Source organism: Sycon ciliatum, chromosome 4, assembly GCF_964019385.1.
Source record: "Sycon ciliatum chromosome 4, ocSycCili1.1, whole genome shotgun sequence".
Lineage (NCBI taxonomy): Eukaryota > Metazoa > Porifera > Calcarea > Leucosolenida > Sycettidae > Sycon > Sycon ciliatum.
The window spans coordinates 21,753,327-21,766,708 of record NC_088646.1 but is presented as its reverse complement, the minus strand read 5'-3'; the positions used below and the strand labels follow the sequence as shown (position 1 = coordinate 21,766,708).

At 46.4% G+C, this 13,382-nt stretch overlaps 2 protein-coding genes across 2 annotated transcripts in view; one reads left to right on the top strand and one right to left on the bottom strand.

Moving 5' to 3' along the window:
* LOC135815022 (RRP12-like protein) overlaps positions 1-5,964 on the top strand; it is a 36,964-nt gene extending 31,000 nt beyond the window's left edge. Inside the window, exons 31-40 of the mRNA XM_065328242.1 lie at positions 313-415; positions 719-750; positions 2,013-2,097; positions 2,453-2,561; positions 2,870-2,998; positions 3,510-3,541; positions 3,787-3,856; positions 4,515-4,603; positions 5,083-5,165; positions 5,425-5,964. Coding sequence (XP_065184314.1) covers positions 313-415; positions 719-750; positions 2,013-2,097; positions 2,453-2,561; positions 2,870-2,998; positions 3,510-3,541; positions 3,787-3,856; positions 4,515-4,603; positions 5,083-5,165; positions 5,425-5,524 — 832 coding nt within the window. The 3' untranslated portion in view covers positions 5,525-5,964. The remainder of the gene's footprint in view (positions 1-312; positions 416-718; positions 751-2,012; positions 2,098-2,452; positions 2,562-2,869; positions 2,999-3,509; positions 3,542-3,786; positions 3,857-4,514; positions 4,604-5,082; positions 5,166-5,424) is intronic.
* A 1,787-nt stretch (positions 5,965-7,751) lies between these two features.
* LOC135813462 (multi-drug resistance efflux pump PmrA homolog) lies at positions 7,752-9,104 on the bottom strand. Its single transcript, XM_065326555.1, has one exon. The coding sequence runs from the start codon at positions 9,102-9,104 to the stop codon at positions 7,752-7,754; it is 1,353 nt and encodes a 450-aa protein (XP_065182627.1).
* Between the last annotated feature and the right edge of the window lie 4,278 nt (positions 9,105-13,382).

Below are 13,382 nucleotides of genomic sequence, written 5' to 3'. Positions count from 1 at the left end.
GTGGTAGAGGTATCAATGCAAGAGTCCATACCTCTCTGCTGGAGTGTGCAGCACGTGTACGGTGCTGCTCAGTGAAATCCGATCAAGCGAGTCACTGGGCGCTGTGCAGCCCTAGACCTGCAAGCACTGGGATGTGAGCTGGTGCAGGCCAGGGCGCCAACTTGACTCACGGGATTGGATGTCACTGAGCAGCACTGTGCTTCAAGTACATTGTACAGTGCACCTAGTGCTGAACAATGATGGACATCTTTGTGTAGCTTCCGCACACAAAGTAAGATGACATGTTTCTTGTGCGGTGTTGTTCATATCTAGCTATCCTGACGTGGCCAGGTACGTTCCAGCTAAGCACGCCAAGCTCATTACCAACATCCGCAAGACTGCAGAGCGTGCAAAGCGGAAGAAGGCAGAGAAGCGGGTGCGTATTGTTTGTTGAAACCTCTGTGCAGCGTACTGAGGTCATTTTGTATTATTATCTACTTGGGTACCGACTACAGCGTACTATGTTGAACCCTGACAAGGCTACATGGCTCCTTGAATATGCGGTGGAGATTGGTCGTACTCGTTGGCGCCAATGTCTGCTTCCTGTAGCATTAGGCTTGCCAGGCTTTTTCCGTGTGTCATAGGTCTCATTTGCGCATGTCCTCTTACTGGTATTTCTACACATTTTGTCATGTTCATGTTTGTTGCTTTGTGTCTCTTGCTTTGCTTCTTTATGTAGGATGCAGCTACTGAGGGTGCTTCCTCGAAAAAGTATGTTTCCTATTAGGCCAAAACAAATAATGGCCTTGTTTCCGGTCGCCCGACCGGGCCACTTTTTCCCAAATTCTGAAACTTTTTTTTGGTCCCAAATGTATACAAACGGTGGCAATGCCATGTGTGCAAGTGCACTCAACGAGTCATAACTCAGTCAAATCTCAACCGAATGCCACAATCGAAACACCTACAAGGTAGCAGAGATTCTCAGCTGTCTGCTCGAAAACCTCCGGGGTCGATACGAGCTAGAATAACAGAGCTGGAAGGACTCGAACTGTTTGCTTGATTTCTCAGAATGTACGAAAACAGGAATACACCCCATGCTGTACAAGAACAGTGAGTCAGTCAACTTTGACATTGATCCTTGCCATGATATATGTACAATGTACATGTACATGTGTAGGTGCTCTTGTCCATCAATACCACAATGATTGAGGAACCAAAAAAAGTATCCAAAAAAAGTTTCATTCCGGCCGACCGAGTCTCCTTTTTGAGGGGTTGCCGACCGGAAACAAGCCTATTTTTTGTTTAGGCCTTATATTGCATGTATTGGTTTGGTTTTCTTGTTGGTTTACGTTATTAAGGACGTTTAGCAATGCGAAAATTCGCACTTTTGGTGGTGGTGATGTTTCGCGAAAATCTATTTCGAAAAAGAAAACTTGTGAGGTTTAGCAATGCGAAATGACTTTTTCTCGAAGTAATTTGAATCTTATAGTACCGTACCGTATATGCAGCTCAGTCTCAAGCAGGGGGCTGTACAATTGCTACTCCCTGTAGTCAAAAGCGTACCGAGAAAAGAGAAAGTTACTTTCGCAAATCACTGCAACTTCGCGTCCCAGTTTTCGAAGTTTCGAGCTTTTTTTTGTACTCATTCCTCAGACTCGGATTTTTCTTTCGAAGTTTCGCGTTGCTAAACGTCCTTATTGAAGTGCTGGGACACAATGTTCTACGGCATGTGTGCTACTCTTCCCAGTTTGTTTGTTGATCTTTATTTTTACTTCACCATAGTCACAGGCAATACCTGCCTTCTCACTGGGCGTGTTGCCACAGTTCCCACAAGACAATGGAGTAGTTGGATGTGTTCATCACGTACTCTGGGCAGCTTTAATTGTTTGTGCACGTGTTATCTTTTCCTGGACTGCGTTTTTTCACCCATGTTCAGGAAAAGTAACATCTTGACACTTGTCTTCTCCGTCAAAAGATGCGAAGAATTTGAAATAACGTGGGTATGATTATCTTGCTTGTTTGGCTGACTGCAGGAAGTCGAAGAAGGACGAGGATGACAGCGATGATGGCCTGTTCAGTAGTGATGATGAAGGTGACCAAACCATGGATATGGATATAGTGAGTTGGAAATGTTGGCCGTGTTTGACTGGAGCATGTGTGTTTACCAGCTCTGATGTACAATCATGCTTTTCATTGACCAAGAGCCACCACCCACTCCATGGCTGACATCATAATCCTGTTTCATTACTTTCAGAGTACATGTATACTATAATCATGTTCTTTGAAGAATGAAGTAGGACGATGCCATTGTCCATGCTGCTGTCCTCTGTAGCAGATGGCATCGCAATCATAGAAGGGGTGCTGTCCAAGTTCGCTTTTGTCTGTTTGCTTTGTTTGTGGTGCTTGCTCTGCCTGAGCTCATACAAAAAAATTCTGTCATCTCACGCGGATCACCAATTCTTGTTGTCTGCAGTCTGATCGCAACAGTGGAGCATCCACTCGCCGGAAAGCTTGGATTCATGAAGGTGGCGATGATGACCCACTGGACTTGCTTGACCCGTCATCCAGTCGAAAGGTTCTGGGTAAGTCTGCAGGGGGCTGGGCGATGAAGCGATTTGTATTCACATGTCAAGTTTCCGTTCATGGCTGAAGGATGAAGTTTGCTTGTTGGTTACGTTTTGGGTTGCGAATATACTCTGGATCTTCACTCTTCAGGAATGCTGTATCTCCTTCCAGAACCTACATTTGTACAGTCACGGGGGTAGGTAAGGGAGGGTGCCAGGTGTTGCTGAACTTTATCAGTATGTACCCGGAGCAACACACAATTTTAGTTTTTGACGAATAAATATAAATGATCTTTTTCTGTGATGAAATTCACTTATGCGTACAGCAACAAAGCCACACGTCCCACGCCGTCAAGAGAAAGCAGGACTGCCATTCGAGGTTCAAGACGGAAAGATGGTGATTGATGATGACGATGATGGTGGCCAGCCTGCTATGGATGGTGAAGGAGCAGACAGTGAGTTTGAATGCATGTGCTAAGCTGAGGCAGCAGCAGCACCGGTACATCTATATTGATTTAACAACCACATACGTGCTATGGCATGCATTTTCATGAGATGCTTCACTATCCCGATGCCATACACTGTTTACCATACACACGGTTTACCATGCAGCTATATATGCCTGTGGTATGCAGAGATGTGTTTGCAAACCAAAGTAATTACTACTATGGTATACTGGTGATCCATTTGTGGATGCTTTTACTGATAATTTTGTCTGCATGTGGATTCAACCGCTATATACATCTATGTTTGCAGACTGAGTGTGCTATCTAACTGAACTGTTCCGTCATCAGTTTCAACTGTAGTCCTGATCATCATGCTGATTATTTCATGGAGAAGGCGAAGAGCCCGAACATGCCGGCCCTTGGAAAAAAAAACAAAAAAAATCATGCCTCCCCCTTTTGCTATGGTGGTAACCTGCGCCGCTGATGTACTGCTGTTGTGTGTTTGTGTGTCCTCTGCCAGGTCTTGAGACGAGCCCATGGGGTGCAGCAAAGGTAAGCCAGTTAGCCAACCATGAGTCAGTGGTCGCAGCAAGCACCGTTAAATGGCTTTGTGTGCAGGGCCAGGGCTGTAGTACTTGGGTGGCGAGGGGTTGGTTACTAGCGGCTGCTCTGTGCTACAAGAACACAAGCTTTACTGTCCAAAACGACATCATTGGAGGAGTGTTTGATAAGTACAGTAGACCTACAAGATGATGTATACGCTTGGATTGTCCTTTCTTTTCATGTTTGTTGTCCAGGGAACGAAGCGTCGTCGCAACAAGGATGAAGATATGGATGAGGATGATGAAGATGATGCCGTCCGAGGGGGTACGCAACTGGTCGTGATGTGTTACGTTTTCTTTCGCGTCTGACTCTTGGACGTTTCTCTGACTAGTCTGACCAGTCATCACTTTCTGTGTTCTAGAGGTGCTTGGTGCTGCTTGGCGGACAAAGCTCACAGGGAGGAGAAGGGAGCGTTTTGCTTTGCCTTGTCTGCCTGCATATTACAGATTGCTGCCAAGTGTGTTCTTTCTTATGATAACAATCCCTTTGCGGCGTGTGGTCTAGTCATCAACCAATGGCTGGTGTCACAGCACCAGTACGAAGGGCATGGGCTGGCATACCATAATACTTGTAACTGTAGGAGAGTTCCCAACACACTGCATAGGTAGACTGTTGTGATGGGTATTCCATGGTGCTATTTGCTAACGTTAGTGTTATGCTGTTGTGGACATTGAAATCTGTAGAGAAGTCAAGCGGCCACTGGGCGCTAGCCTTGCAGCCGTGAGCACTGCTGGTCCATCTAGCAGTGTGCACGTGAACTACAGTCCATGCACGCGCTAAGGCAGTAGGGGTGCCCCCCCCCCCCCCCCTTCAATGGATCTCAATGTCCACGACTACTTTTACAATCATTTACCAAGGAAACGATGTGAATGCATCGGCAGCATTGTTGAGCCTGTTGTTTATGTTGATGCTGCTTTTGTAGGTGGCAGCGGTATTCACCGACGTATGCCTGCCAAGCGTGGCAAAGACTCTGCCCCTGGTACTAGCTCTGGTAAAGAGTATAGAGCTAAGGTAAGAGTACAGGCGCTCTGTAGTCGGTATAGTGTGCATCTAGTCTGTGTGTGTGTGTGTGTGTGTGTGTGTGTGTGTGTGTGTGTGTGTGTGTGTGTGTGTGTGTGTGTGTGTGTGTGTGCGTGCGTGTGTGTGCGCGTGCGTGCGTGCGTGTGTGTTTTACTATGTACATTCATTATCATCTTTGTCAAGCTCTTCAGTAGCAAGGTAGATTTGCATGACGCCGATGCTGATTTGGGGCAGTCAGTATTACCTTTTGCAAAGGAATGAATTGTTTTCTGGTACTGAGGTCTCATGGCTTAACTGTATCATGGCATGTAGATGGCTAGGGTGTATGTGACATTGCCCAGGTCTTTCTGCATTGTCAACATACAGCTCATGGTTGTCTTTGATGATGTCATGGGTTGAGTTAGAAATGAATACTAGTAGTGGTGTAACCTTGCATCTCCTTTCCTCTCCATTGTGGCGTGCTCCTGCAGAAGGCTGGCGGTGACATAAAGAAGAAGGACAAGCATGACCCGTATGCCTATCTGCCACTTAGCTTCAACATGCTGAATAGACGGTAAGCGTATTGTAGTTTTCGTGCTGTTCCTACTCGGTGTATGCATGGAAAAATTGACAGATAGGATGACAACATGACAAGCTCAGCATGTGAGTGAACCACACACTATCAACACCAATACAAGGTGCCATGGAGCAGGAGTAGTAGAAGTTGGAACCATACGTACGCTAGTTTCATAGCATTTGAACACATTGTAGTGCCCGGCCATGTTTTGTTGCCACCCCCACTTGATAGTCTGCTGTGTTTGCATTCCTTGTAGGAAACGAGCCAAGGCAGCTGGAGTGTACAAAGGCTTGGCAAAGGCGGCTGGAAAAGGCGGTGCAACTGGTGTAAAATCGAGAGCCAAGGCGAGAAGGTGATAGATAATTGTGTCTGCAGCACGTAGGATGTACAGTAGTAACCTTTCTTACTAGTTTCACGCTATCGTTTTCTCTCATGCAAACATTGTACATAATATAAACGCTGAACTAACTTGTACATACTGAAGTAGAGTTTTCTTTCTTCCTTTAATACTCTCTTGGCAGACAACTTACTTGTCTTTTCTAGAGACTATGACCATGGCAGCGTGTGGCTGTTTTCAATCGCCAGGTCGTTTGCTGTGTCCCTTGGTTAACATGAAAGACTTATGTTGGCCACGATGCAGGAATTATTCCGCCATGTGTGGGAAAGTTATGCAAATCTTCTCAAAGGTGGTGCAATTTTTTAACTCATGATGATCAGATAAAAGACTTGCGCACTCCATAGCGCATGATTTATTCCGCTGTGGGCAGGAAAGTTGAACAAGCCTTCTGTAATGTGATGCAAGTTTGGTTGCTTTCGTGTGTGGTACGGGATATGGGAGCAGGTCCTCTGGCCAGCATGGAATTCACAGCAGTGTCCTCGCCATTTGAACAGGCTCTGCTGTATACACTATCGTGTCATCGCATGTCCATCAGACACCGTGTATGCTTTGGGCATGACGTCATGGTTCCGAGATGATTTCCTGCATGCATACCGGTAGTTACAGTTCGACCTCGCTTATCCGATCCTTTTTTTATCCGGATCCCTCGCCATCCGGAAGAAAATCGCTGGTTACCGATTTACAGCGTACGTTAAATACATATACAACAAAACCGGACCTCGCGATGCGCATACCGGTGCATGTTTCGATTTGGTACAAAACAAAGCTTCATCGTATCCTGTTTCACGTGGCTTGCAAAAGTTACCATCAGGGATTTATACAAAAAAATGAGGTCAGTATGACTCCTTGAACTGCTGGCAGCATGCGGATGGCACTCAGTAGCATGAACTTGTCATTTTTCTCGCTTGCTTTGCACCATATGCAGGATTGCTGTACTGCATGGGACCCATACAATGATTCATGTACATGTAGTACATGTATGTATGATTTCACACCTAGTGAAGTTGTTGTTGTTTGGCTTTATTTAAAGTGGAGTTCCAAAACAGGCCTAAACCTAATGACAATGGTCCGACTGATAATAAGAGAAAAGAAAAATATATAAAAATAAGCGGACAAACAGAACCAAGAAGAAGATACAGCTGTAGTTAGATAACTAATACATATGATGTGCCACATGAATATCACAAGAGTCCATACACGGCAACATTCGGACAACAAACAAGCTACATGACAATTAATTTTAATCTTTCTGCTGACGTGCTTCCTGTCCTGTCCTTGTGTCCTCTGATTTCTGTGGAAGAATGATGTTGTGTTCGGAATGGAGCTTGCTCAGCTCACTGCACTCTCTGCAGTCACGGTGCCAACTCCCAAGCGTAGCCATGGTAGCTGAGCACAAATCATTATTACCGTATATGTAGGGCCGAAACTCAGTGAACATGTTTGTACAGTAATTAGAGAGGTTATGATGCACGTTATTTCTGACGTGACGCGAAAACACAGCTCGTGTTATTTGGCTCGCGCTCCGAAAAACAGCACCAGTGACCTGCAGCTCACGTCGAGATTTGGAGTTTTACGCCAAATTTGATGTGAAATTGCGCATCACGTCTAAAATAACGTGCATCTTAACCTCTCTAGTCTTGTCTTTGCACGCGCGCAAGTCACGCAGATCCACCAGTGCACTGCACTCCGATCAGCTCAACTGATCAGCTTGATAGTAGTCAGAGGCTCAGAGCTGACCTATAAGCAGTGGCCAAGTGAGTCATGTTCTTTTAGTACACGTACTACAGGCTACGGCCAGCAAGTCGCGGGTGTAGAAATGCGCAGGTCAATGCGTGGAAGTCAGCCCCCACCCCCAAACCAAAAACATCTTCCTACCCCACTGCACTGCAGCCGTGTGTGCATGTGCCATAGTTGAACCGAAAACTACATTATAATTATGATTCAGATTGCGGGGAGTTGCATCTCTGTCTCACACACTCTCTCCGGACTGATGTACTTTAAGTAGTTTATTTTCAATATAATCAAGCTACCAGGATGCATTACACAGACTCGTTCTACTCATTCTAGCATCAATTCAACTCAAGACTTCTTCCAGGTCAAACCTGAGATAGTAATATACCAGCCCAGTGCTGATGTCCACATGTATGCCATATGAAAACACAACAAAAGTACACTGTACACCATCATCACACCACCTCCTCAACTTCTTTCTCACCGATTTTCTGCCCGCGCTGCGCTTCGTGCGGGTACGTGAAGTGAATTAGCGTAAAAAGAAAGGCGCAGAACATCCAGGGGCCCATGACACAGACAAACATTGCGTTGCCTAGTGCCACGTGATCACTATGCCTCCATGCCTCACCCTTAGCCGGACGATGGTAGCCATAGACACGCTCGGCGAGATGGCCGACCAGTGGTGCACCAAACAAGCTGGCCGAGATGCCCTCGAGTCCAAGCTGGTAGCCAAATATGCGCGCTCGGAGCGACGGAGAGATGATTTCGGATAGAATTGGCCGATTGGCACCGACATTGACCCAAGGCGCAATACAACCAATAAGGAATAGGAGAGCGGCTGCCATTGACCCACTGCCATTCTGCACGCCAACGTGAAAGATGAGATAAACGAGAGGCAGGCGAAGCACATCGGCGAGCTGAGCAACGTACACACGGCCATGCAGCGGTGACCGATGCGCGGCCATGTCACCCAGCTTACCGCCAAGGATGTTGCCAACGATGCCACCCACACGTAGGCTTGAGCCCAGCGCAGCAGCTAGACCTGCATCCTTGACTCCACCCGACTGGAACCACAGTGCCAGGAAGCCCAGCGAGTGGTACGGAATGGAGCCAAACACACCGTGCAGAACGATCAAGCGGAACGTTGCCGAGGAGCACACCACTTGCAGTGCACGCCCGACACCTACTCGTGGTGCCACAGAACGGCCGCTTTCTGGAGCATCGCTGGTGTGCGCCATCGAGTCATATGCCAGGCACCGAATGCATAGCGCTGCACACAAGGCCACGATGCCAAATCCAAAAAATGCATACCTCCAGCTGCCCAGCATTGCTCCGGACTTGCCGGCCAAGTAGGCGCCAATAATGGAACCAGTCGACTTACACACCTCATTGATGCCGAATGCCCGGCCACGCTGCTCTGCCGGATGCAGGTCCGCAATCAACGATCCGGCGACAGGATTGATCATTGCCAGTGCTACTGCGTTCAAGGAGCGCAGCAGACACAGATCCCAGAAAGAGGACGTCAGTCCGGTCAGCGCGGTCAACACCGCCCAGGCAACGCAACCGCCGATCAGTAACTGCACGCGTCCGCCAACACTGCGTCGCTGGTCGGCCACCTGGCCCCAAATGGGCAAAGAGAGCGTGGCTGCCAGGCTGGAGTAGAGTGCCAGCTGCCCAAGCACACCCGGCCCCATTTCCAGCTCACTCTCCAAGGCACCATACACGGCCGGCAGTAAAGCTCCATCAGCGCTATCCACTGCAGAGGCAATGTTGATGGCCGCAATCACTCTGCTCCGTCTGTCCAGCATCCTCTTTCAAGTTTCAACTGCTGTGCAGGGCAGTAGAACTGAGAACCAGGTTGTGTGGATGATTGGTGGCGTGTGGATAATGAATGATTGTATTAATTAAAAGGTCAAGGGTAGCAAGACAGTGCAAGCACATGTAAGCATGAAGTCACTCTGTGGGTACTCTGTGGGCACTACCCAAACCTGCTCACCAGACTAGCCAATGGCAATGACCATCATCACCACGTACCAACAGTAAGCAGCCTTATGCCAGGACAGACGCAGTGGCCAAGGAGATACTCAAAGAGTAGTTGTACTAGTACTCAGTAGTAGTATGAGTGCACGTCAGTCCCGTGATGGAGCAACGAACACTCCGCACTGCTATGCTGCTAGCTGTGCTGGTAAGGACTAGTAACGGTTACGTAACCTCCTCCTCCCTCGTTACTAGATTCTTGAGAGAGGGTAGGTCTACACCGGCAAAGAACTACGCTACAGTAGATCTACTAACCAGTGGGATCGGTCTCAGACGTCAGCCTTTCTGAACCACATAATCGGCTCCGACCCCGTAGTCTGAGTACTGTAGTATTCGACAATGAGTGCACTGGAGACACTACGCTAAACGCGACAGTTACTGTACTGACTACTGTGAAGGCGTTGATCACTTCCACTACTGACACAGATATCAGTGGGGAGTCGCACAAACAGTAACTCCTTGACCTTGGTTTGCTGCATGCTAGTACAAGGCGAAACTAAAGAGAAAGCCCACAGCGTGGGTTCATATCATTGCCTAGTGCCACGTAAAACCTTACTCCTTAGGCTTACACTTGTAGGCATAGCAGCCTGCGAGCGAGCAACGCGAGCAGCTAGCAGCCAGATACGATTCACGATCACTGCAGCACTGGTAAAAGAGTCAGCATTCCTAGGTTTCGCTGTTCTTTCCTGTTTCTGCCAAGCTATAAACAAGAAAAATATTACTTGTAGACTTATGTCTCAGTAGGAAATACAGACATTCATGTCTTCTTCTTGCTAGGTCGTCTGAGTGTGGAAGTGGTCAGCCCAAAAAAATTATAAAAAAGCTGCGAGGAACCTACCGAGTCTGAACGAAAGGCAGAGCGGAGAAAGTCGAGCAAGGAGATACTGCAACCAGGACAGGCAGTGCTCATCACGTCAGCGAAAAAAAAAGACAACCAGTAAGTGCTCTATCATTAATTTTTCTGTTTTGCCTGTAACGGTAACAGTTTACGGTCGACGGTAGATAGATACCGCGTACCGCACTGTACTAGTCTGTAGTCTAGTGGGTGTATTACAGTGCTGGCAACTGAAATCCGACCCTCTGAGCGGTGGGTTCATGTTTCGTAGTTTTACCATCCCGTGTTGGATCTTTGCGATGTGAGTGCACCGCTCGGGGGATCGGATTTCAGTTGCCAGCACTGTGTCTGTAGTACAGTACAATGTAGACTGTACTCTGTAGTCTAGACTGTCTAGTCTGTAGTGCTACATGTAGTAACAACAAGGCGGAGGACACACGATGCACCGGTGTTGAGAAGAGTGTCGCATATCTGTCACTCAGTCGACATCTACAAGATGTAGTACTACAGTAGTAGTACTCAACTACATAGTGCCGGTCTTGCGATTGACCATCTGACTGAAGGGAACCGACCGTAGATATCTACACCATGGCCATGGCATGGGCATGGCGTGCACTGTACATTGTACAGTAGGTATCGGTTATAGCGTGGGTGTTTGAAAAACGACATTTGATTCTTATTGCCGATATTTCTTACACACGATAAATCACGTGTGACATATCATATGCACGTGTGACATATCATATGCGCGCACGTTTGGCATGTGGACACGTACACATGATACACACGGATCAATCAGACTCGCGGTCATGCTAGGCGACTCTGGTGCAGTGGATACGAGAGAAGTCGGAAGAAAGAGTCCGACTGGACAGAAAAAGTGATTCTCCAATGCTCCCTTGGACATGACTCTCTTTTTGTGTTGAATATTATTGTATTGAGTATGCACAGAGCACAGATGTTATTACTACAGGCGATACACTTTGCACTAATCTGGAATATTTTGCTACACAAAATCCATTCTTAGGGCCGATATATTCTACTATGCGATAATACTGCTTGTAAGAATAAATATACACATTAAAATATGTGTTATGATTGTGAAAAAATGAGTGTTCATTCTTGTAAGCAGTATATTCTTGTATACCGGCGACCACACTATAATAACCGATACGCACTGTACATGATTTCACAATTTGTTTGGCAATCCCCCATCCACGGCGCATCATGGAATGTTCTTCCTTTGTTTTTGAAGTCTACTGATTTCTCCAAAGAGCAAGCCATAACAACAATAGGATTTCGGCCAGCTTTTCAAGTTGCCCCCAAAGCACTGAATTGGGGGAAAAAACCATGCAATTCCATACTGTACATGCTTACACTACTCTGCTTGCATTTACAAAGACAAAATGTCTGATACTAGCGTATTCATCAGTACAGCACCGTCCGTAGGGCTCTTTTCAGATATAATAGAAGAAAGAAACGTCATGACTGACTGGAACAGTGCGCCTGGTCGTGTGCAGCATGCATGTTGCTTTTGTATTCAGGGCACTAGTTGCCATTGTAGTGACACTGTGGAGTTTGCAAACCCACAGAACAGTTCATGAACGCAATAATTTTCGGTGTAACTAATTTCGGTGATTTTGGTAGAGAAACCAGCACTTAAATTAAATAAATTACACCTAAAAGGCACTAGAGTATGCACTGTATGTGAAGGGAACGCTGGTCACCTAATTCTAAATTACACCTGAAACCTGGCAGGTCCCTGTCACCGAATTTCTAAGGCACCTAAAATTACATGTTTACAGTACATGTACTTGTCTTATGAAGTTATGATGTTGATTGTACTCAGCCTGGGTGTGCTACGCCTTGCGCTGTTAAAACAAAGGAGAAAGACTTCTGTCTGTGGATTGTGTGTGAGCTATGATCTTTACTGGCACACTGTTCTAAAATATTCAAACTCAGGCAATACATACATGTAAATTCAAATGCAAGATCTCGAGAGGCTAAAGCTGGGCCAGCAGGCGGGATTGAGTAAGTTGAGCAATGCGTGTTCGCATGTTTCAGCCCAGGATCATAGTAGTTCAGCCTGCTACTTAGTACATGTATTTCACTACAGTCAGACCTCGCATAACCGCACACATCCGTTTTCCACAAAAATATCCGGATAGGAGAGGGAACCGGATAATCGAACACACATACTGTATGTAAGCATGGCATATGCTGTACATTTGTAACCAACTATTTTCTTCCGGATGGCGAGGGATCCGGATAAACGAGGACCGGATAAGCGAGGTCTGACTGTGCTAGTAAGTGGCAGCGGGGTGCGCATCTCACAGGCGTTTTTTTACGGTTCTTCTATGCAAAGGCCTTTGCCACCATTGAGTCGCTAAATTAAAAAAAAAAAGAAAGACATTCAGCGACATGTACATGTATACCGTATTATCTCTAATATAAGCACAGTCTCCAATAATAGCACGTCTCCAATAATAGAACACCTTGGGGCGGCATTCAAAAAATAAAGTGCTCAGTCTCCATTATAAGCACACTGTGTAAATTCATTATCTGTACCGGCGAAAAAACCCAGAAATGTGTGTGTCTGACATGAATTTGGCATGGCAACATGCCTCTGAAATGACGTTGAAATAATAATGGAACAGTCTCCAATAAAGAAACGTCTCCATTAATAGCACGGGGCGGAGGTACATTGAAAAAATAAAAGACCGTGCTTATATTAGAGATAATACGGTATGTTAAAAATTGTGATGTTCTTATGTTATACCATTTGCTGTGATCAACAATGTAGGTGTACATTTTCTAAAATTCGCCGGGCTGGCCAGAGAACAGAAACAGAGAACAGAAACAAAAAAACAACAAAAAAACATTTGAAAGGTAAGATCACTGTGTATACTATAAGCAAGCTGATACAAGTTACATTGGGATGCTTGGGGCCGGGGGGGGGGGGGGGGTCCCTTGGTTCCTAGTAATCAGTACATGCAGGGGTGTTGGAAGGCATTTTAGTGTGCTACAGTCAGCCATCTCAAGTACAATTTACTCGTGGGGGAGTCACGGGCGGCTTATCCAAAATGTTTGGAAATTTAGAGCCCAGGTCAGTGCATTTTATTGATCCATGGGGTAACTGGGGCAAAGAGTGGTACGGTGAATACCGCACATTTCCAATCAGCCTTTTTAGCCGAGCCAAGCCACCAAAGTCAAGTCT